Source organism: Polyodon spathula, chromosome 16 (genome assembly GCF_017654505.1).
Source record: "Polyodon spathula isolate WHYD16114869_AA chromosome 16, ASM1765450v1, whole genome shotgun sequence".
Classification (NCBI taxonomy): domain Eukaryota; kingdom Metazoa; phylum Chordata; class Actinopteri; order Acipenseriformes; family Polyodontidae; genus Polyodon; species Polyodon spathula.
This window is the reverse complement of record NC_054549.1, coordinates 26164150-26186053: the sequence shown is the minus strand read 5'-3', so window position 1 is coordinate 26186053 and position 21904 is coordinate 26164150. Positions and strand designations below refer to the sequence as shown.

The window sequence follows — 21904 nt, the reverse complement described above, 5'->3', positions numbered from 1 at the left end:
ATTAATATACTTTACTCATTCAAAATGAGATCTGTGCCCACTTGGATAGATAAAGTCCACGACAGGGACAAAGTAGAGCAATGGTAAGGCGAATATTCTTGATTAGTTTGTAGTTTCATCGTAAACAGGCCTGGTGCAATATGTGCTATTGATCGATGCTCATGGCTAGCAACGGTGGTTACCAATGTAAACTATCTATCTGTGTATGGGCTGCAGTACAGACTGAAACACACATTTTTGGTTTTAAAATGTAAACTGTAAGTCTGAGGTAAACGTTTAGAATACACGTCACTTCTGTGCAATATTTGTGGTCGAATACGTGACAGAATTGTTTCTAATGTACGTAGTTCTTTTCCAATCTTGTTAAGAACAGAATGCATTTGTGTATCTGCATTAAGAATATGCCATCAACTTAACAAAAAAAATGAACCAAGTCGCTTAAGTTTTGATTATGCGTATGAACAACTCAAAATGCGTTCTATTTATAATAGGTGGTATTTGACTTATTTAGTTCTAAAAAGACGTATTTGTATACATACATTTTAATAAAATCTGAGTACATACACATGAACAATCAGTAAAACCGATTTTTTATAGATGAGCTGTAGGCAGTGCAATCACACACACTGCTCTAATGCTTTCCTTTTTCACAGCGTGAATGACCTAGCGTTCAAGCCTGATGGAACACAGCACATTGTTGCTGCTGGGAACCGGGTTTTGGTATGATTTCTTCAACTCTCAGTTCAAATTAAGTAACACTGAATGTATTTAAACGCGGTGGATTTTTTTTTTTTTTTAAGGTTTACGACACATCAGATGGAACCCTTATTCAGCCACTAAAGGGACATAAAGAAAACGTATATTGTGTAGATTATGCCAAAGATGGTGAGTTTTAGTTTATAGCTAATCTGAACATACTGTACCGTTGTAGACCTCGGTTTGGGGATGTCGCTGATTTCTGTTTTGATTAGGGAAGCGTTTTGCCTCAGGATCAGCTGACAAAAGCATCATTATATGGACATCTAAACTGGAAGGCATCTTGAGATACACGTGTGTGGAACATTTAAGCTTGATCTTGTCTGTGGGATATGAAGAATAAATCAGTCTTCAATCACATTGATACTTTGCGTGTTGGCGTTCCAAAGCTTGGAATTAAACCCGATGTTTAATCGATAAAACAAAATGACATTCCTTAATAAAGCTAACATAATGAGTAAATAGTTAATTAGGTGTGGTGTTAACAGAAAACACAGTGGTTCTTCATGGGTAATGCAAATAATGTGATGAATAAACACATAAACATGTGTTTATGTCTTCCCTCACTGATTCATTTTCTTTGTGTTACAAACTTAGAACCATAGTGTATCCTGTCTTTATTCACTTAGCTAGTACTTAGAGGGCAGTGTTTTATTAAATTATTTGAATGGTAGTTTTATTATTAACTGCTTCTTTCAACATGCATTCGAAAAAATCTTATTTTGTTACAGAGGAATTTTATATTGTTTCGTTACCAGGCGCTGTAATAAGTTAACATGATTTTTGTTTTCATTTCCCTCATAGACATAATGATTCAATTCGGTGTATTGCATATAACCCAGTTACACACCTGCTGGTATCATGCTCCTCCAGTGACTTTGGTAGGTATAGCGTTCTTCCAGTAAGTTGTGCAGTGTGGCTGGATAGTGTGTGTGTAATGGGGAGGAGTGCAACAAATGGCCTTTCTGCTACTTGCCACAATAAAGAGGTTATACATGACACCTGCAAACAATATTTTGAATATGCTTTAGCATGGGGATTGCATTTTGCAGGAAAAGTTACAGTTTTGTTTTTTAATTCGAATCTGTTGTGCATGTGTTATGTAGGTTTCCTGCTTGATAACAAATTGTGGGAATTCAGTACATAAATAAAAACCTAGTAAACTTTTTTTCCAGGTTTATGGAAACCAGAAAAGAAATCAGTCTCCAAGCACAAAACCAACAGTAAAATCACCTGCTGCGGGTAAGGCAAAAATATCTACCTTTATACTGTAGCATCAGTTTTGCTAGAGCTCTTACAAGAACCTGAGCTTTGGAATTCACTGTCCTGCTTACCACTGCAAAAATCACTAACTTTAAAATGCATTTAATTAGAGCAGCATTTCATAAGAAAAAAATCAAACCAGTGTTACCAGTGCATTCCTGACATAAAATATAGCAATTTCGACAAAAATTAAGGGTTTGATGTTATCCGCTAAAAGAGAAGTTGGGTTTAAATATCTCTGTTATTTGGCATCAATAACTTGTCTAGGTCACCCGTTCCTTACCTTCACCACTCTGCATAAAGAAGTGCCTCCTACCCTCTGTCCTAAGTCTGTCGCCACCTAATTTCCAACGGTGGCCACTGTTTCTGTTCTGCGCTTAAAATATTGATGAGGGTCAACTTTTAAAAAATTTAAATCAAGCCCATCCCCCTGTCCCCCCAGTTCTTTGTTGTTCTGGACTTAATCTGTTGAGGTCCTTGTACCCATCTTCGTAGCTCATGTCCTGGTGGTAATGTGGTGACCACAGTGTATAATCCCATTTCTAACCCAAGTATTCTGTTTAATTTTTTATTGCTTCCCCATGCTGTCTGGTTGCTGACAGCAATGAATGTGTTACATCACCAAGGTATTTTTCTTGGTGGCTTCTGCTTTAACGCTATACCACCCATTGGGTGTTTCGATTTACTTGTGCCAGTCCTCATGGGCCATTAGCCTAGTTTTGTCACCAAAGTAATGTTTAAAAAAATGTTCTAGGTGGACCGACGATGGGCAGTACCTTGCTGTCGGCATGATGAATGGAGTCATGAGCATCAGTAATAAGAACGGAGAGGAGAAGGTGAAAATTGAACTCCCTGGAGGTGCTCTGTCCCCAGTCTGGTCCATTGCCTGGAACCCATCAAAGTATGTAGGGAAAACGCCCATTAACACAATTGCACAAGTTGTACAGTACAGGCATAGAAAGGATGGTGACCATGTCAGAGTCCGCGTTGAATTGAAAGTGATTTGTAGCTGGCAAAATCATTTCATTAATTTCTCACTATTCACAATATAGTTTTTTACCTTGAAGACACTACTAAGGGTCACATGACCTAGGAGTGTAGTAACAGATGTGTTTTAAAATTAAAATACGTGTTTGTATATGCTGGGGGAAAAAAAAAAAAGTCTGATTGATGAAGTTATTTTGTTAGCTACGACTGCTTTAACATATTCTCAAGTAATTTAGGACTTGGTTGGAAAAAAATATCTAATATATAATGTATATAATGAGGAAGCTTTTGTAGTTGTTTCACTTGCTTTTCCCACAGGAACCGAATGCGACCAGCGTGGCGTGGAATACCCAGTGTGAGGACATGCTGTGTTTCTCAGGCAACAGATACCTCAACATCAAAACCAGTAACTTTCCAGTTCACCAGCAGAAACTCCAGGGCTTTGTGGTGGGGTACAATGGCTCCAAGATCTTCTGCTTGCATGTCTATGCAATGTCAGCAGTAGAGGTTCCCCAGGTAATTAACACAAATGTTAGTTCTCATGCAGAAAACAAACAGGACTGAATATCCAAAATAAACATCCTAAGGACAGAATGCATTACATTGCTTAAGATGCCTGACTATAGGCTTGGTCATGCTAATAGGGACACTTAGTGGACTAATATTTTGAGTTTTCCTTTGCTTATTTCAATTATTTAAATATGCTGTTCAGACAGATCATTATTATCTTTTTTAAGTGTTCGTTAGGTGGATATAGGTGTTGTGTGTTATTCAAGAAACCCTAGTATTAAATGCTTTTGGAAATTGGTGCAGCATTGGAATGGGGCATGGTTTTAACTTATAAAAGGATTATAAAAGTATTAGAAGCTCATTGTTATTGACATTATCATTATGATAATTATATATAATATAGTCATGTAACATTTGATCACTTATTTTATCTGACAGATAGATTTATGTGATACTTTGCAAATAATAATAACCAACAGTAGAGATCCATAGAACAGTATACATCTAATATGAACACAATAAAAAGTTAAATCACGTCATACCAAAATGTCTTTCCCTCGCCACCAGTCTGCTCCCATGTACCAGTACCTGGAGAGGAAAATGTATAAAGAAGCATATCAGATAGCATGTCTAGGAGTGACTGACAGTGACTGGAGAGAACTGGCAATGGAGGCCCTGGAAGGACTGGATTTTGAAACTGCAAAGAATGTAACCCTGAAACACTGCCGTTTCATCAGCCTGTCCATAGACTTCTACACCTCCATTCAAGATTCCAGCTAGATTTTTAGCATCATGTATTGTACAGGAAGGTGTTACCATAGTCCACCACCAGATGGCATGCAATAACCATGATTTGTATTGTTAAACTGAAGTGTGCAAAACTCAACTTTGAAATTTCACTTCACAGCAATGAGAGTTACATGTGATGCAACACCTACCCTGTTTACCTACTTTTGGTTGATATAACGAGGGACTTGGCAGGTGTAGGAGTCATACATTGACTACTGTTAAATATTTTAACCTAATTTAAGGTCATGGCTAGTGAATCTAATATTCTACACGCTAATACAGTAGTTGGTCATTTTCTATTCTAAAATGTATCTTAGAAAAGGGTGTGAGATTCAGCTATTGAAGTCATACAGAACACCCTGCAAGGTTTACAGCAGGGGTGGGGTAACCCATGTTCCTGGAGGGCCAGTGTCCCTTCTGGTTTTTGTTCCAACTGTGCCCTAAATACCTAATTAGACCAATAATTGGTTAATCATTGGTCCAATTAAGTAATTTACGTTACCTTTGCTGTGTCCCGCGTTGTCCTTATCACAGCGTTATATTTTTAAATATATTGCTGAAATTTTTAATCGCAGGTCATGGGTCATAAATCAACTGGGCAGTGCATTTTTTAACATTTACTTTGGTGTGTTCGCCAAGACAAAAATGCATTCTTCCAAGGATCTCAGTGTATCTGATCACGCTCCCCCTGCAACAATTCTGGTTTTTTGTTCCGCCTATATGCCACCCATTTCACTCGTTGTAGGAGGGAGCATGAACTGGATACATTGCAATGTTTCTAAGAAAAAATCCCTTTCACCTGGTGAATGTTCCTTGATTTAAAGTTAAAAAAAGTAAATTATCTTGTTTATTTATCTATGATGTGTAAATAAACAAACAACAAAACTATCGGGAATATGTTACACAATTGCTGTGATCGAGACAACCCAGGATACAGCAAAGGTAAAGCAATGTGCTTCTTGTAAACACTGCAGAGGGTTCTGTGACACTTTCAATATCTGCTGCTGAGCCACCAATTTTGTATTGCAAGTTTGTGAATTAAAATTTCTTAATGCATTTTTAATACAAATCTGTCAGCCAACTGACTGCTTTTCCACATCCTTTTAAATTTTTTTTTTTTTTTTTTTTTTTAACAGGCATTTATCCGAATTCACGATCTACTCTACCTGGAGCTTATAAACAGTATTGAGGTGAAGGTTTAAGAACAAACAAGGGTGTTTGCCTACCATGACATATCACACCAATGCACCCTTGCAAATGATTTTGCTCATAGAGCTATTCATTGTATTTCTGTCCCATACATGCATGCATACATACAATAACATGTATAAAACAGTATGTGCAAGCATGCATACTTAAGTCATATTTGATTGATTATGTCTCATTAATCTATAAATGTGCCATGCACATCTCAAAATCATTATTAGGTAACATTTAGGATTTTTTTTTTAATGAGAAAATATTTTTCATGGGCACTCTGGCAACCTTGGTTGGGCAGATATGAGCATTTACTGGATTATTACTAAACTAGAACTGTAATTACTACAGTATTGTAGTATGTGTGTGCCTCCTAATCTTTTTGACAGCAGTAAACAGGGCCCTGGTATACTGAATCAGGATCAGATCTTTAGTTTCCTTCTTTGAAGTCTTGTCCACATGAGCCTAGTTGTAGAAATGGACTCAGTGTTGAATGTCACTGACTCACTGCCAGGTTCTTAATCCTGCTCAGGAGATGCAGTGAAAACTTCCCTGTATTTTTGTTTTTTACAAATGAAACCATACACACTTGACAATTAAGGGGAAGCCAACCTAATTAGTTAACTATCTTTACATATGACTGAATGCAAATGAACCACAGCTTTCTAAACATTTTTTCTTTCAGTCATATGTGAAAAGCAAATGAACCGATCCATCCTCCTGTATAGTTGGTTCAGAGTGAACTTGGATTGGGCTGTTTGAAACAAACCACAGATTGTGATTATTTCCTTCTTTTGCCTTTTCTTTTTATTCCTCAGGAGAGGAAGAAGCGTGGAGAGACCAACAATGAGCTGTTCCTGGCAGATGTGTCTGCCTACCAGGGGAAATTTCACAAGGCAGCGAAACTCTACAAGAAGACCTGCAATGACCCTCAAGCTCTCAACTTGTACACAGATCTGCGCATGCTTGGGTATGCCAAGATGACTCATTTTATTGGTAAGGGGAATTCCTTATAGTGAGATTCAGTCTGGATTGAAATATATTTAGATTACATGTATTTGTTAACTTTTGATTCAAGATTATATTCCTTTCTTTGGGAAGAGGTTGATCATGACTTTATTGGTGTAAAAGCAGTGCTGGCACATACAAGGGGTTCTTATAATCTCATTAAAATTGTACCTAAAAGGTTACAATATTTGTATGAAATCAGAAGTTTAGCAGATTATAGCCAAATGCAGTCTGGAAGACAGATGTATGTATGGATCAGTGCATGAGGGTCCAAACATCATAGCCTTTTTAAAAAATTGCACAGAAACACATCTGCATTTAAATAATAATAATAATAATAATAATAATAATAATAATAATAATAATAATAATAATAATAATAATAAAACATTTATAATCCTACCAGCCTGTGAAATCAGCAATTACTGTACCACATGCTGCTCAATTAATTCAGGAATACACATCCAGTATTCCCTTTGGCATGCATCCCTTCATCTAGATTATGGAAAAGTAATATGTTTCTGTTTCTCTACATCCAGCCCTTGACTACTCATAATTGTGCTTGCAGTATTGATTCAGTGGTTCGGCTTAGTTTGCTTTAGTTATTGCCCATAAGGTCAGGGGTCACCATCACTGCATCAAGAAGCATGGCAAATGCTGCTTTAGTGTTTGTTTGAACCACATAAAGCATATCCAGCTATTTTATCCAGTGACTTGTTTACACTGTTGCCTTGTTCATATTTAGCAACATAACTTCATGCGTTATTCCTTAGCCGAAGCACTAATAAAGAGACGTTTGTGTCTAACATTCTCAGGATTTCCTCGGCTCTGGAGACCCCAAGGACACCAAGATGCTGATTACCAAACAAGCGGACTGGGCTCAGAACATGAACGAGCCCAAAGCAGCAGCAGAGATGTACCTTTCAGCTGGGGAGCACATGAAGGCCATAGAAATCATCGGGGATAATGGCTGGGTGGATATGTAAGTTAAAGACGGAGTTAACCTTTTAACTCCTGGCACTGAGTATATCCATCTCCTGGTGTGTTGAAATCACTTGGATCCTTTAAGACCCAACTTGACAAAGTTCTGAAATCAATCTACTAAGAACTGGATGAGCGTAGATGGGCCGAATGGCCTCATCTGGTTCGTAAATGTTGTTATGTTCTGTGCTGCCTCTTTGTTTTTTAGTGTGTCTAGAGTGTGCAGTTGACTAACTCGCCAGCATCTCGTGTCTGACTCCAGTCACAGTTGAAATGAGTTTCTCAACATTCCACATCACAAAAGCAGCATGCAGTTTGGCACAAGTTTCTGTTCTGTTTGGGTCTGGATTGAGAAACACTAACAGAACTATGAGACACACCATTCACAAAATTCAGGGCACTTTAGGGGGGTGCCAGCGGATTTTAATAATACTGTAGCTGCTAAAACGAATATATGTTATTATATTTAAAGGGCGAATTTTGACATTAACAAAGATAATTTGAGAATTGCTGTGCAATGCACAAAGATTTGGCATTGATTGAAAGTAGGACATTTTACTTTTTTCATAACACATGGGTAGCAAATCTATAGTCAGCACTATTTTAGTTTGCAAGGGCCCTCCACTAATGTTCAATATTTCAGGTTGTTTGTGGTGTTTTTATCCTTTCTGCTAATGATGGTTTAGCTGTACAGTTACAGAAATACTGTGTCAATGCTTGTGAGTCTCAAAGGTTTTTCTTTTGTAATCTGTTCACACATTAATTACGCATTGTTGCATTCTGATACATTACATGATTGGGTTGTTTTTTCCTTTATTGCTTACATCAATGTAAACACACTTCGTGGTACAAGTGCTCTGCAAAAACAGATCATTTAATAAGACTTCAATCATTTTAGGCTTTTTGTAAAATAAACGTAAGTCTTTTTTTTAACTGCACAGCTGCACCAGTGGATACATAAATCCAGTCTGTGCCAGCTGGCATGAAAATGCATCTCAGCCTGACTATTCCCACTGTTTTCTAGTTAGAGATTTTGATACATAGCCAATTTAGTCATGGGAAAGGGGGATTTGTTTTCAGATATGGATAACAAGGATTGCATTTCAGTCATTTTTAACAAACAGATACTCTGTGTCTGAGATGGTTTTAATCATTAATCTCAGCTGTCTCATCCAAACATAGTCAGTTGAATCTTCTTTTGCCGTCGGATGAAAAGAGATCATTCCTGTTTTCATTGTAGGTTAATTGATCAAGCTCGGAAACTGGACAAGGCAGAGCGGGAACCCTTGTCAAAGTGTGCATTTTTCTTCAAGAAACTGCAGCACCATGGGTATGCTGCAGAGACTTACATGAAGATGGGATACCTTAAATCTCTAGTCCTCCTGCATGTGGAAACAAATCACTGGGATGAGGTAAGAATCCCTGCTCTCTCTTAGGACAATCACAGTTCCTTTTGCAACTCACCTTGGTGTTCAATCTGTCATAATGCAATAAGACCCAAAACAATTACCTAGGATAAAGACCTCATAAAACCTGCCTGTAATCCAGGACATTCCTTTTCTTTTAAATTACTACTTTGTTGTTTTTTAGATATGTCCTTAAACTTATCCGATTATGATAAAACTTGGTATTCAACAGCAAAGTTGATTAGAATCTTGGAGACTAATAGTCAGAACTTTGGTTTTAAGATTGGTAGGGCTATTGAAGGCTACATCTTAGGAACAGGGTGCCTCAGTTAATGCACTGACAAACTGGCTGAAACGTTTGTCTAGTTTCTAATAGTTTGGATTCTGATTTTGAAGTTCTGGATGAAACTGTACCTTAATATCATGAAACTGTTTTGGAACCCAAGAAATTCAATGCCAAACCTTTTGAATAGAAGTCTACAAAAAGTCTAAAGCCACTGCAGTCTTATCAGATAATTTGCAATGCACTTGTACCATATAATGTTTGCAACTAAAAGTTATGTTAATGTAAGCAGTCAAGGTAAGCCTAGCCCAATCAAGCAAAGAATTGGGACAAAACAATCAGTTAATCTGTAACATCTGTAACCAATGTGAAAATAGATCATTAGCATGATTTTAGGATAAAAAAAAATACCCAATAATGAAAACAAGGAGAGACTTCTAGTTGAAACATTTGTCACTGAACTTTTTTTGTTTCTCATAGTATTAATACATTTTTTGAACGTTTTTTAGCACACTATGAATGTTCTTCAGGATAAACCCGTTTGCAGGGGAAATCCATGTTGCTTACGTAGATAGGGTTCCCAGAATTCCCTAATCATTGTGCTCTCTGGTTTTGGCCAGGCCTTTGAAATTTTAGAGAAGCACCCCCAGTTCAAAGACGATGTGTATGTACCATATGCACAGTGGCTGGCAGAGAACGACCACTTTGAAGAAGCACAGAAAGGTACGTTTAACACTGCTTTTATTATGTTATGAAAGAAACATGCAGAGAAGTGGCCATTTGCAACCTTTTTGAGCTACTCAATTAAGTCACAGCTGTATTTACATGACCTTGTCTTTTCATTGCTTCTGTTGTGAAATGTGGAATTAAAAGGGGCTGTTCTATCGATAATGAAAAAGTTTAAAAAAAAAAAAGTTGACTAAACAAAACTCAGCATTTTAGGTTTAATTTATCAAGCGATAGAAATACAGCACTGCTGAGCTGTTAGGTGTGTTTAAACTGGTGCATTGGAACAGCATATTATAAGAAACTTTCAATCTTAATGACAAATTGAAGCTTTTCTTTTGTGGTTTCCTGTATCTATTTTTTTTTAACATACTTGTAAAAATATGTTTTTCATTTTTGTTTTCCAAGCTCCGTGTATTTGGTTCATGTTGAGTCCTGCAGCACCATACCATTTGTTTAATGAGAGTTCTAATATTAACAGTGGCTCTGGCCACCCTTAAAAAGGTTTACCACAGTAAATTTGCACAATAATTTACCATGGTTTGCTATGTTTTTTAATATGCTTTACTATTCCTCTCTGTGCTTTATAATGCTTACCAATGCTTTATTACACTTCATTATGCTTTTACTGTATAAGGGTACAGTCGGACATGATGCAGAAAAGCACCAAAAGAGCTTCTTCTCATCGCTGTATAGGCTCGCTTCCATACTGGCCTGGCTCTCTCTAGCACAGATTGCCAGTGGAGCTGAATTGTGCCAGTGTGTGTGTGTGTTGACCATTGTCAGGGCCATCAAACTCATTTTCACTCACAGTCAAACAAAAGTATCCAATTAGAAATTAGGCTAATAGTAAAAGCCAGTTAGCTTACATGTTTAAGGACTGTAGGGATTGTGTAACGCTTGTATTTTGTATTTCTGATTGTCTTTTGCTCCCCAGCGTTCCACAGGGCTGGTAGGCAGGGCGAGGCAGTGAAGGTACTCGAGCAGCTCACTCACAACACTGTTGTGGAAAGCAGGTTCAATGATGCACCTTATTACTACTGGATGCTGTCAATGCAGTGTCTGGATATAGCAAGGGGTAAGAGTGCTTTAACATACAGTAACAAAACGGTATCTCAACCAGCCCTTTGCATTCAGTGTTTTATTTTGCCTTTTTCGTTTTGTTGTATGTCTCCCGTGTGCTGCTGTTGCTGGCAGCGTCACATGGTTTTTCATTTGTTTTCTTAAATAAATACTGTGGCCCTGAGCGGCGTGTTAACTGCAACCACAGTGTCTCTCTGCCTGCCTGTCAGCTGATAACACACACCCCCTATTAAACAGCTTTTGTGTAAAACCAAACAAACAACTGTTGACATTACAGAACTAACAAGAAACAACTAAGGTTTTAAGTTAACCCCCTGAGTTATTTATAGAAGCTTTTTAGCATATTTATATATTTATAGAAGCTTTTTAGCAATGTCTTGGCTAACATGTGGTCAGTACTAATAAAAACCTATGTATCCTATGGATGAGTTAGAAGACTCAAATACTGAAACTAATTGTAGCTACCAAAATAGTTCCTTAAATTACCTCTGCAATGTACATCCATTCATTATGTAGGTAACCCAGAAGTCACTGCTGAGGTGAAATGACCCAGGAAGTGCAAACAGATAACCTGTGAATAAGGCATAGAAACTGAGAGCTTCCTTTAACCTACAGCAGTACCAGTTACCAAAATGAAAACACTTGTGCTGTAACAATAGTTTATTTCCAAACTGCACATTTGAAACCTACAGTATTTACGTAATGTAAGTGCAAAATAGGTAAGATTTATGACTATTTTATTTGCTGCAATTACTTTAAGGACTCAAAATATAGCAATTATTTGAGTATAACAAATATTGTATGTTAATAAATACTGAATACAGTGCTTTGCAGGACTTGATTTCATTAACTTGCAAAGCAATTGACAGGATGTGCTGGCTACACCCAGGACACACTGAGACGGGTATTTGTTTGAGGAGGAAATGGTTCTACCCACAAGTCATGATTTGAGAGAGTTCAAAATGTCAATCAGGCCCCGTTGCTGCTGCACTAGTTTTGAATACCCTCAGCATGTATTTTGAGTAGTTTTATGTATTGCATCCAGTTACTCTTGTCAGGATGATTACAAAAGGAAATCAAAACAGTAACCTAAAACAAAGAAACATTCAAGCACCCAAGAAAAGTGCTTGAATACTCCTGTATTTTTGTTCCATATTCCCAGTGTGTCACTGTTTAAACCACATTCCTGATGACGTTTGAGAAAGCTTATTCAAATCTTTGTCTTGTACGTCTTTACAGAAAACGAAGAGAAGAAAGATGAAATGTTAAAGAAATTTCACAAGTTTCAGCACCTGGCAGAACTATACCACGTTTACCACTCCATCCAGAGATACACAGTGAGATAACAAATGATACACATCCCACTTCTGAGCATCTTAGAAAACTGTGGTGACATCATGGGGAATAAGGGACCATACATTTGAAGACTGGGCTATTGCTGTGTTATCCCTTCAGAGTTTTAAATGTATAGAGAGAACTGCTGATCCAGTTGTGATGAAACTTGCTAAGGGAATTCTTTAGCTTCAGAATGAAAAATTAATTGAAAGGATCAGGGATATGGGGCGTCTGTCTGTCATTCACCTCATAGCTCCCATTTTGTATGTGCACCAATGTGCATGTCTCTGACCTACTTGTTTCCTCAGAAGGACTTTTCAGACAGAGAATAATGTCTGATTCACACGAATGAGGCTCCTCAAGCTGTTTTGTTTCTAAAAGTAAATATTTAATGTTTTAGGATGAACCCTTCAGTTCCCATCTACAAGAAACACTCTTCAACATCTCCAGATTCTTACTGCACAACCTTACCAAGGATATACCACTGGGGATCTCAAGTGTATCCTTTTAAAACACTGCTCCTGCTTTATGTGGCTTGATGAATAAAACCAGTAATCTGCATGTTTTTTATAAAGAATGAGCTATGATAGTGAAGGACACAATTCAATTCAATATGCACTTGGCATATAAAAGTTTCTAGTATATTGCACTGATATTTCTTGTGAATTGTGTTTCTCAGTTCTGGGCTGTGTGTACATGTTAATAAGGAGTGTGTCTAATTAAGAGTGGATTTTTAATTCTTAGGCTCAGGTAATAGCATTAGAGCCAGGCTTTCAAATAATGTTTTCTGATTATTTGAGAGAGATGTCCAAAAATGGAATGGACACTTTTTAAAAATGACACACCAAAACTTCTCACCACATAAATTTATTTATTTATTTATCTGCAATGTGATGAAATTGATAGCTCTAATTCTGTGTTGCGCTAGCGTGAAAAAAATAGATTAATTATTTAACTCCTGACTTTTACTTTTTTCAGAAAATCTCTTTATTAATTTACAAACATGATTATAAAAACAAACAACGTGTTTCAACGCTACCGTGTCTTCATCAGGTTCACATTAATTGTGAAGTGAAAGTTAAGTTGACTTTGCATTTATGCCAATTATGTTAACAATTAGTTTAATATCTTATGTCTGTGTCAATTAATTCATGTAATCAGTAAACATTGAATAATCATTGCATCTAAAACAATTTTAAGTCTAAAACATCAATCAACAATTTCAGTGTTAACAAATGAATTGCACCTGAACCATCAAACAACAAGTTATCTCTAATCATTTAATTACAGATTTTACAAATATGCAAGTGTATTCGAAAGTTGTGAACTTTTGCATTGCCGTAGAGACTCTACTTTCATTACATGTAATTACCTTATACTGGTCAGGACCTCGTCAATGTCAAGCATTGTAGTGTACAAGTGACCTATATATTGCAGACTGTGGGGGTGTGTAAATGGTTCAGTTGTTTATGCAACGGTTGGATAGGAGATGTTCCACTGTATTTTCTTCATATTTATTTCAGTAATGAATGTAAAGCATTATTAACATTCCCCTCCTCCCTCCTGGTGACCCAGTTTATCACCAATTTCAAGTGTAAATAACAAGCGCGATTCATGTTTTTGCACATTTCCATCACTAGAAGCAATAAGCAGATTGAACATGACTTGTTAAGACTGCTGCCTGCAAGAAAATGAAAAGACATCAGTATGCCACAGAACATATTTATTACCCAACATGTACAGTATAAAATATGTGAACAGAGATGCTCCTTAATGAAGACCAGAAATACTCTTTATGCTTTGGCTAAACAGAGCAAAGCCCTGGGAGCATATAAGCTGGCAAGGCATGCCTATGAGAAGCTGCAGGGGCAGTGGATCCCAGCCCGCTTCCAGGAGTCCTTGGAGCTGGGCAGCCTGACCGCGCGCTCCAAACCCTTCATTGACAGTGAGGTGAGGAGGCACCCTCTCCTTGGGAAGCCACACATTCACTGGAGCTGCTTAATGTCTGTCACTGATTGGTTCTACACAAATCTGCATGCACTGGAAACAGACATTTCTGATGTTTTATATCAAATAACTAAAAAAAATTAATATTAATTCAGACATATATATATATATATATATATATATATATATATATATATATATATATATATATATATGGATAGATGAAATTAATACATGGTCTAATGCTTTACTACAGATTGCCACATGCAATGAAGAGAAACATCTTTTTCTAAAAGATGTTAAACTAATAAATAATATACAAGTGTTGATTTGTGTTTTAGAGAGGGGGTATAGATAATGTTAAGAGATGAAATAGTCCTTCATACAAATTATTAATAAAGTCTGACATACTAATACAACTATTTTAACAGTTTTGTTGGTAATTGATACTAATTCCAGATGCCAGATTTACATTGTAGACAGATGTAGGAACAATCACCATTGTTTTCCTCTATTTTTACCAAGAGCTACTGGCAGCATATTTTGAACTGAAGCCAACTAAAATGTTTCAAAACCCAAAATGAATCTGTGGTCAAAACTGAAAAACCACTGATAGAGGCTTAATTATGAATAATGGTTATTTTGCAGTTCATTATAACGCAGTCTTCCTGAATATTATGAAGGACCTTTCTAGTACGTGGTGGGTTTCCAACCATGATCTATGAAAATTTCAGATACAGTTAATACAGTTACAAACCAGCATTCTATATAATGTGGCATCATTTGGGGGTCCTGATCAAATCCCTATTGAAATTAACAGTGAATCAATTTTCTGGTCCCAAGTAATGCTGGTTTAGACATGCTTTACTGTATTTTGCATTTGTGACTAAAAGGCTGTGATCACCCTTCTATGTGCATTAGAGTACATTTGAGGAAGGATGACCTGAAAAGTGGGTAAAACTGTAGTTGCTCAATAACATATCAAAGCATTTTTCACTTCTGAAACCTTGATTTGAACGTGCTATACTTAGTTCTGTTGTATTCAAAGTGATAAACTTGTTTGTTTGGCCCAGTTCCTGCTAAATGAAAATCAACATGGCACTACTACACTGTTCTTTAAATGAAATATCCTGTTTTGACATTCATATCCTGTTGTCAAAGCATAATTTAGAATCCAAAGCAGGGACACAACCTACCTTTTACTTGTGTTGTTACAGTGTATATCCAAACTGTTTTACTGTAGTTCAAATGATATTGGCATAGTTTGGAACAATGGTCTCACAGTTTTCACTCCTGTGTTATTTAAATAATGTTTTTTTCAGTCTTCTAATGAATACAGGATAACAGGATATGAATGTCAACAGTAAAGAACGGTTTCATACAGTCAATATCAAACTGAATTGTGTTAAAAAAACAGACTTCGAATAAACATAATTTTATAAGTAAGTCATGAGATAAAGCTAGAATAGAGCCAGTGTTTCCAATCAATGGTTGATTTGAGAGGTTCATTTTTGATGTGTTCTGATATTCAAGAAGAGGAGCATTGTGGTTGTCAGATTCTCTTTGAATATAGACTGGAATAACACAGGCTAGATCACCAAAGGGTCTGTTTAGATTATAGAGCCTGCCCTATCTAGTGATTCAAGTTTAAATTGCTGTCGATATGCAGTAACTGAGCACAGTGTCTGTTCACTAGGTTGCACTGGCTCTTACAGCTATGCACACACTGTGTGGATCTTGCCTGTGATGCATATTTCTGTAGTGAAAGACAGTCTGACAACTAGAGCTGGAAAGCTTGAGAATTCAGGTCAAAGTAATGCAGAGTATATTAAAAATGATATAGCACTGCTATAGTATTCGAGTAATTGCAGTAAACATGGATCAAAATGATTATGACAGTCAAAAAAAAGAACATTTAATTTGAAACTACTTAATTTTTGGTCATTTCTTTACTCTGTTTTGGCGTAATAAGCCTGTCTTCTTTAACAGGAGCTTGTACCAATGTGCTATAGGTGCTCTACTAACAACCCGCTGCTAAATGATCAAGGGAATGTGTGCATTAACTGCAGACAGCCTTTCATCTTCTCAGCCTCGTCCTATGGTGAGTTTTGTATGCCCTACTTAATATTTTAACTTGTGTTCATGCCAAGGTTTCCCTGTCCTTGAAGCAATAGTTTGGATGAAGGGGTTCAGCTGTACCCTGTTCAGCTGAGCCCTTGTTCTGTAACTGATCCATGTCCCTGTGACATGACATCCACAAATCATCAAATAAAAGTCAAAATCTTCTGGTTGTGTATTCATGGACAATCTGCATATGACTGCAATTAATCAATTATCTTATGTGCAGAGTACTGTGATATTAAAAAAAAATACATCTATTAAGGAATACCCATTTTGCTATTTTTAACAAGCCCTCTCTTGGAGCGCCATTCAAAGTCTATGCACCTGCATATGTTTTTGTACCCTTAAAACTCCCCAGACATGCTGATCTATTGCATAATTTGCATTTATGAGGTTTAATGACATCTTTTGAAGAGATCTGTGATCTGTTCACACAAATTGAGTTTAATTTCAACCCAATTACGACTGGTCTTGAATATATAATGCTGATTAGTTATCAAGGGTAACAACTAGAAAACAACGGAATCTTAGTTTCCAGAATCCAAGGTTGTTGAACAGACAAAATATATTTCAAAAGCAGTAAATCTTGTTACAGGACCCCCTGCAGAGTTTTATAAAAATGTATTTTGTTGCATGTGAGAATTTTTTTGTTTATTTTAATTTTTTTAACATCATCCTGAGTTGTGAGATTTTTGTTCACACATCATGGGCCATAAATTAGATGGGAATGCACTTTACTCTGCAGCATTTACCAGGAGTGGGAGAATTTATTTTAGGAGTGTCATAGTCTAGATGAAGCTCCCTGCTGAAAATGCAGGTGCTTGGATTAAAATGAATGGGATATTGTGGACAGAAATGAACAAGCAGCTTTGAAGCATGATCTGGATACACTATGATGCTTATAAGAGACATTCTCATTTTCTTGAGTAACACTTGAGAATGTATTCCCCAATGTAAGCTTCATCTCTGTTTGCCACAATAGAATGAATGCAGTATGTTTTTGTAGGTTTTTAAACAAGTGCAAACATTTTTAAGAGGAGTAAAACAATGGTAATAGTATGAAATTGGTAAGAACCACTTTTTATTTGTAAGAACATTTCCTCACAACTTAATAGTGCCCTTTAGTTATTTTAAGTACTTTTGACCTCATTAGCTCATTACCATTAACTAAGAAAGTGTGAACAGCACCTGATAACATTCTGTATATATAGCCCCTTTCACACTGCCACTCCTACTTCCTGGCTACCTGGGTCATACCCGGGTCCCAGTAGCCCACCTCAGGATGTGGGTCGACATGCTTTGACCCGGGTTGAGTGAGTCAAAATGCATGACAGCCGTTCGTGAGCCGACGCAATAACAAACAGCCAGGCCTGTGTGAAGGTTTCACTTCCACAAGGAACATTTCTGTTTATTCTGTTTAGCCATATTTTTGTTGCTTGAAACACACCATGAGCCAGACTGCAGCAGGGATGAAGAAACATTTGCTCTAATCAACATTTAGGCCGACGGTTCAATCCAGAGAAGCTTGAATGGAAGCGTCTGTCACCCAGGTCAACCCTGCTCAACGTAGCCGACCCGCATGACACCGGGTCCTGACCTGGGTAGAACATGCCCATATGAAAGATGTTGTGGCTTAAGGAAATAAAGAAAAAAATTCTTGTGTTGAGATCACCTGATAATTATCTTAGTGTGAATGGCCCCTCTCGTTCATACATTTCCTAATGTTCTTATTTTAATTAGGTTATTTCGCACTATAATTCTCAGGATCTCGACAATTCAGCATGTCCTTATTGAGCTGCTGTAGAGATGTGTGTATGTTATCTTCATATCTTCTTTAATCCTGAAACAGAATCCCAAACTTTGAGATTGGATGAGAGCGTGGATGACACTGAAGACGATCCATTCACTGCAAAGCTAAGTTTTGAGGTAAAAAAAAAGAAAAAAAGAAAAACTTCAACGTTAAATATGTCTGTAATCTTTCAAAATGTTATTGATGATTGCAAAATAATAATTGCTGCTGTCTTTTTACTTTCACCATTTACTGGTAATATAAGTGTTTTGTGGATATTTTTCGTGCATAAACCTGTACTAGAACCTATGGTTGCCTTCAACCAGCCATTCTGGTACATGAGTAGAACACACATAAGCAGCCTATTTACATTGTTAGACAGAAAGCATCTAGACAGAAAACACCAAGGCTTACAGTATGCATATTTTGACTTGTATAGTTTTGTCAGGGTTACTAATACATAGGAAGTTCTTTGTGTGGTTTGTCTATCAGATATCAATCAACGTATTGTAAAACTGTGATTGAGATAACCATTGGGATGATCCTTTTCTTCACCCAGCAAGGGGGCTCTGATTTTGTTCCTGTGGTTGTGAACAAGTCAGTCCTGTGGTCCATGAGCAGGAGAGACGTTCTCATCAAGCGCTGGCCAAAGCCCTTGCAGTGGCAGTACTACAGATCCCTTCTTCCTGATGTCTCTATCACCACGTGCCCCTCATGCTTTCAGGTAGGTTCAGATAAGATGTGTGTCATATAAGTATCTTTATACAATTACACATTACCTTGAATTAAATACAAAGACCTATTTTCAGCTAAGCTGACATGTGTACATTCCAGAAAATAGAAAAGTGGACATGCTGGTGCATAGACTTTGGCAGGGAAGATCAGAGAATCTATGAGATATTGTGAGTGGGGAAAGACCATGATGCCCTGTCTTTAGAACCATGAATCGTATCCCCTGGTAAAGATGCACTTCTTCTGGACACCCATCTGTATGTCATATAGAACTGCTTATCAAATTGTATTGAAACTAGCAAAAGACATTAGTTGATCAGTGGATCAGAATTTTGGGTTTGAGCAATGACAGAACCAGTGTCATGCACTTTTATATATTTACCTCCATCTGATATCTACCTTTGATATGGTTTGAATCTGATGCCACTTGCTATGACGTTAATATACAGATACACAATGGGGATTTGCGCAAGATTGAGTTTCATTATGCAGTGTTAATACATTTGTTATTCTTGCCGAAAATATGTTAGCACACTATTTTGGTTGCAGAGCCTTTAAGAAGAGCATAAAGAGTTGATCACCCACACTTGTAGGATCTTGAAGAAGGATGTACAGCCATAATATTGACTGTTCTTTTCAGTTGCATGCAACCCACTTTGTCCCTGTAATTCATTTCTTCCACAGATGTTCCACAGTGAAGACTATGAACTGCTGGTACTGCAGCACAACTGCTGCCCATACTGTCATAGACCAATAGATGAGTCTAACTGAAGAGGGGACAAGACGTTCTGCAGTCTCCTGCATAATAAACCACATGGACTGAGTTTCCTGTACACTACTTCAGTCTACAGAAAACCTTATCCTGGCAACACTATACGATGGAGGGCAAGAATCGAAATTGAATGCATATATAACACAAATATTATTTATTTCTGAATACCAAAGTCAACACCAATTCATAGTAAATTTCATGAATATGTACAGACTTATTTAAGCCCTGATTCAAATATTGTAACGAATGGCCTTGATTCATAGCAGTTGTGTTGTTGTTGCTGTTTTTGTGTAGCTTAACACACGCTTAGTTTGTAACATGTTTTTAAATACCTTTTCTCAGGTAACTATAAAAGAATGTCACTGTATATCAAAGCCACCAAATGAAATCCAGCAGCAGTTTGAATACCGTGCCTAAAATAGCAATGAGTGTGATGCCAGAACATAGGGCTCTTATTATAAAAACTGTCAGACAAAAAGTCCTATAGAAATGATACAGCATTTACATTCCCCATGTGTCCTATGTTTAAACGTTATTGTTCTTCTGCTGCAAGAAAGGAATTGTGAAAAATGCTGTTCAGATATAACTCATAAATACATATTATATTTTTATTTTTCAGATGGAAGTATCTATTTTTGTTAGAGTAAAATGTGTAATATAATGTAATATAATTTCTAAACAGATTGTACAGGTCTAGTACAGATCTAGTTTTTCATTTGTAAAACTGTTGTTGGGCTTTTTTAATAGATTGTTGAATTTAAGTTATGAAACTTATGATCAGAATATATTGTATTATTGGTTTCACAACCTTGGTCAATACTACTAGTCTTGGACTACCTTTCCTGAATTAACATTAGGTAGTGTAAGATTACCCCAGTCTGTGGCTGTGTTTTAAACCCATATTATATTAATAAATTAGTTTAATATATATTATCTGAATACAGACGGTTTCATACATTTGTAAATGTATATGTTACAAGAATGTAGTAAAATGTGCCTATTTTTCTAGCAATCAGAAGTAAACCGTATTTCATAGTGTTTTGAGTACACTGTTCATGCCATTGCTATAAGGCTAAGTATTTTGTAATCTGTAAATGTGGAATGTGTACTGCTTTTTAATAAAATAAACTATCGGATGTAAATTTGTGTCTTAAAAGACCCTGTGGCAAGTCTGTCAGTAATGTATACTCTAAAGCCATACTGTTCCATGCTAAATTCTGGGTAGTAGAAAATATGCTTTTATAAAATAAGAGAATGACACTTGACCGCTAGTTGGCACAGACACTTTTCTAACTGTTCTTTGGCAATTCAAATGTTTTATTTCACACAAATATTTTTAAACTAAAGCAAGAAGTTTAAAAAAAAAAAAAAAAAAAAAAAAAGTGTTATGCAATATCTAAGGAATAACAATGAAACTGCTGTTTGAGAATTGGTCGTGATATTTAAATAAGCAGCAGATACTAGACTGGATCCCAAGAGATATAAAGCGACCACGAAGACCTGCAGGAAGATGGCAAGATGAAATTAAGAAACCCGCCGGAGCAGAAAGGCTTTTGTGGAAAAATCTTGGGGAGGCCTTCGTCCAGCATTGGACTGAAAAAGGCTGAAGATGATGATGACGATGATGATGAAATATATAACTGAATACCCCTTCCAATTATTATTTTTTTTTTATTTTAAATTGTATTATGTTAAACACTATTGTGTTAAGCCTGTAACTGTGGCGATAACTTCTACTTGTATACAAGAGCCAGCTTTAAAAAGCATGTGAAAATACTCATTTACACCAAGAAAATTCATGTCTTTAATTCAGTAGATACATTTGTGTCAATAAAAAAAAAAAAGGTTTTGGTGTAATAAGGTGCTGTCAGCTTAACATGCTGAACTTGAGTACTGATACAGGTTATCTTCATAAGCTTTACACGGTTTAATGTACATTCACAAACAAGCAGCAGTACATGATAATTACCTGGAAAACACAGAAGTTCAATATTTTTACTGATTTTTAATTTTTTTAAATTTTTAAATAAACATTGTCAAATTCCAAGGAAATTTCACATAAAATGAAGGCTTTTAAATACATAGTATCTATGCAATTTAGTATGTGTTAATTGCCGATGCTGATTTCAAAGTGATTTATTTGTCTTAAGACACAACAGCTTTAATTAAAGGTGCTCTGACACATTTCCATTTGTGCTTAATGATTATTTCTGGTATTT

The 21904-nt window shown here is 36.5% G+C and overlaps 1 protein-coding gene across 1 annotated transcript; it reads left to right on the top strand.

Moving 5' to 3' along the window:
- The first annotated feature begins 566 nt into the window (after positions 1-566).
- Positions 567-20821, top strand: LOC121328996 (intraflagellar transport protein 122 homolog). The gene is made up of 19 exons (XM_041274159.1): positions 567-577; positions 1561-1637; positions 1932-1998; positions 2774-2924; positions 3325-3522; positions 4084-4224; positions 5442-5495; positions 6321-6474; positions 7318-7492; positions 8732-8903; positions 9801-9903; positions 10844-10984; positions 12229-12326; positions 12725-12827; positions 14111-14274; positions 16261-16372; positions 18242-18318; positions 18741-18905; positions 19598-20821. Exons 1-19 carry the CDS (start codon positions 567-569, stop codon positions 19682-19684), a joined length of 2250 nt encoding a protein of 749 aa, XP_041130093.1. The 3' UTR covers positions 19685-20821.
- The last annotated feature ends 1083 nt before the right edge of the window (positions 20822-21904 follow it).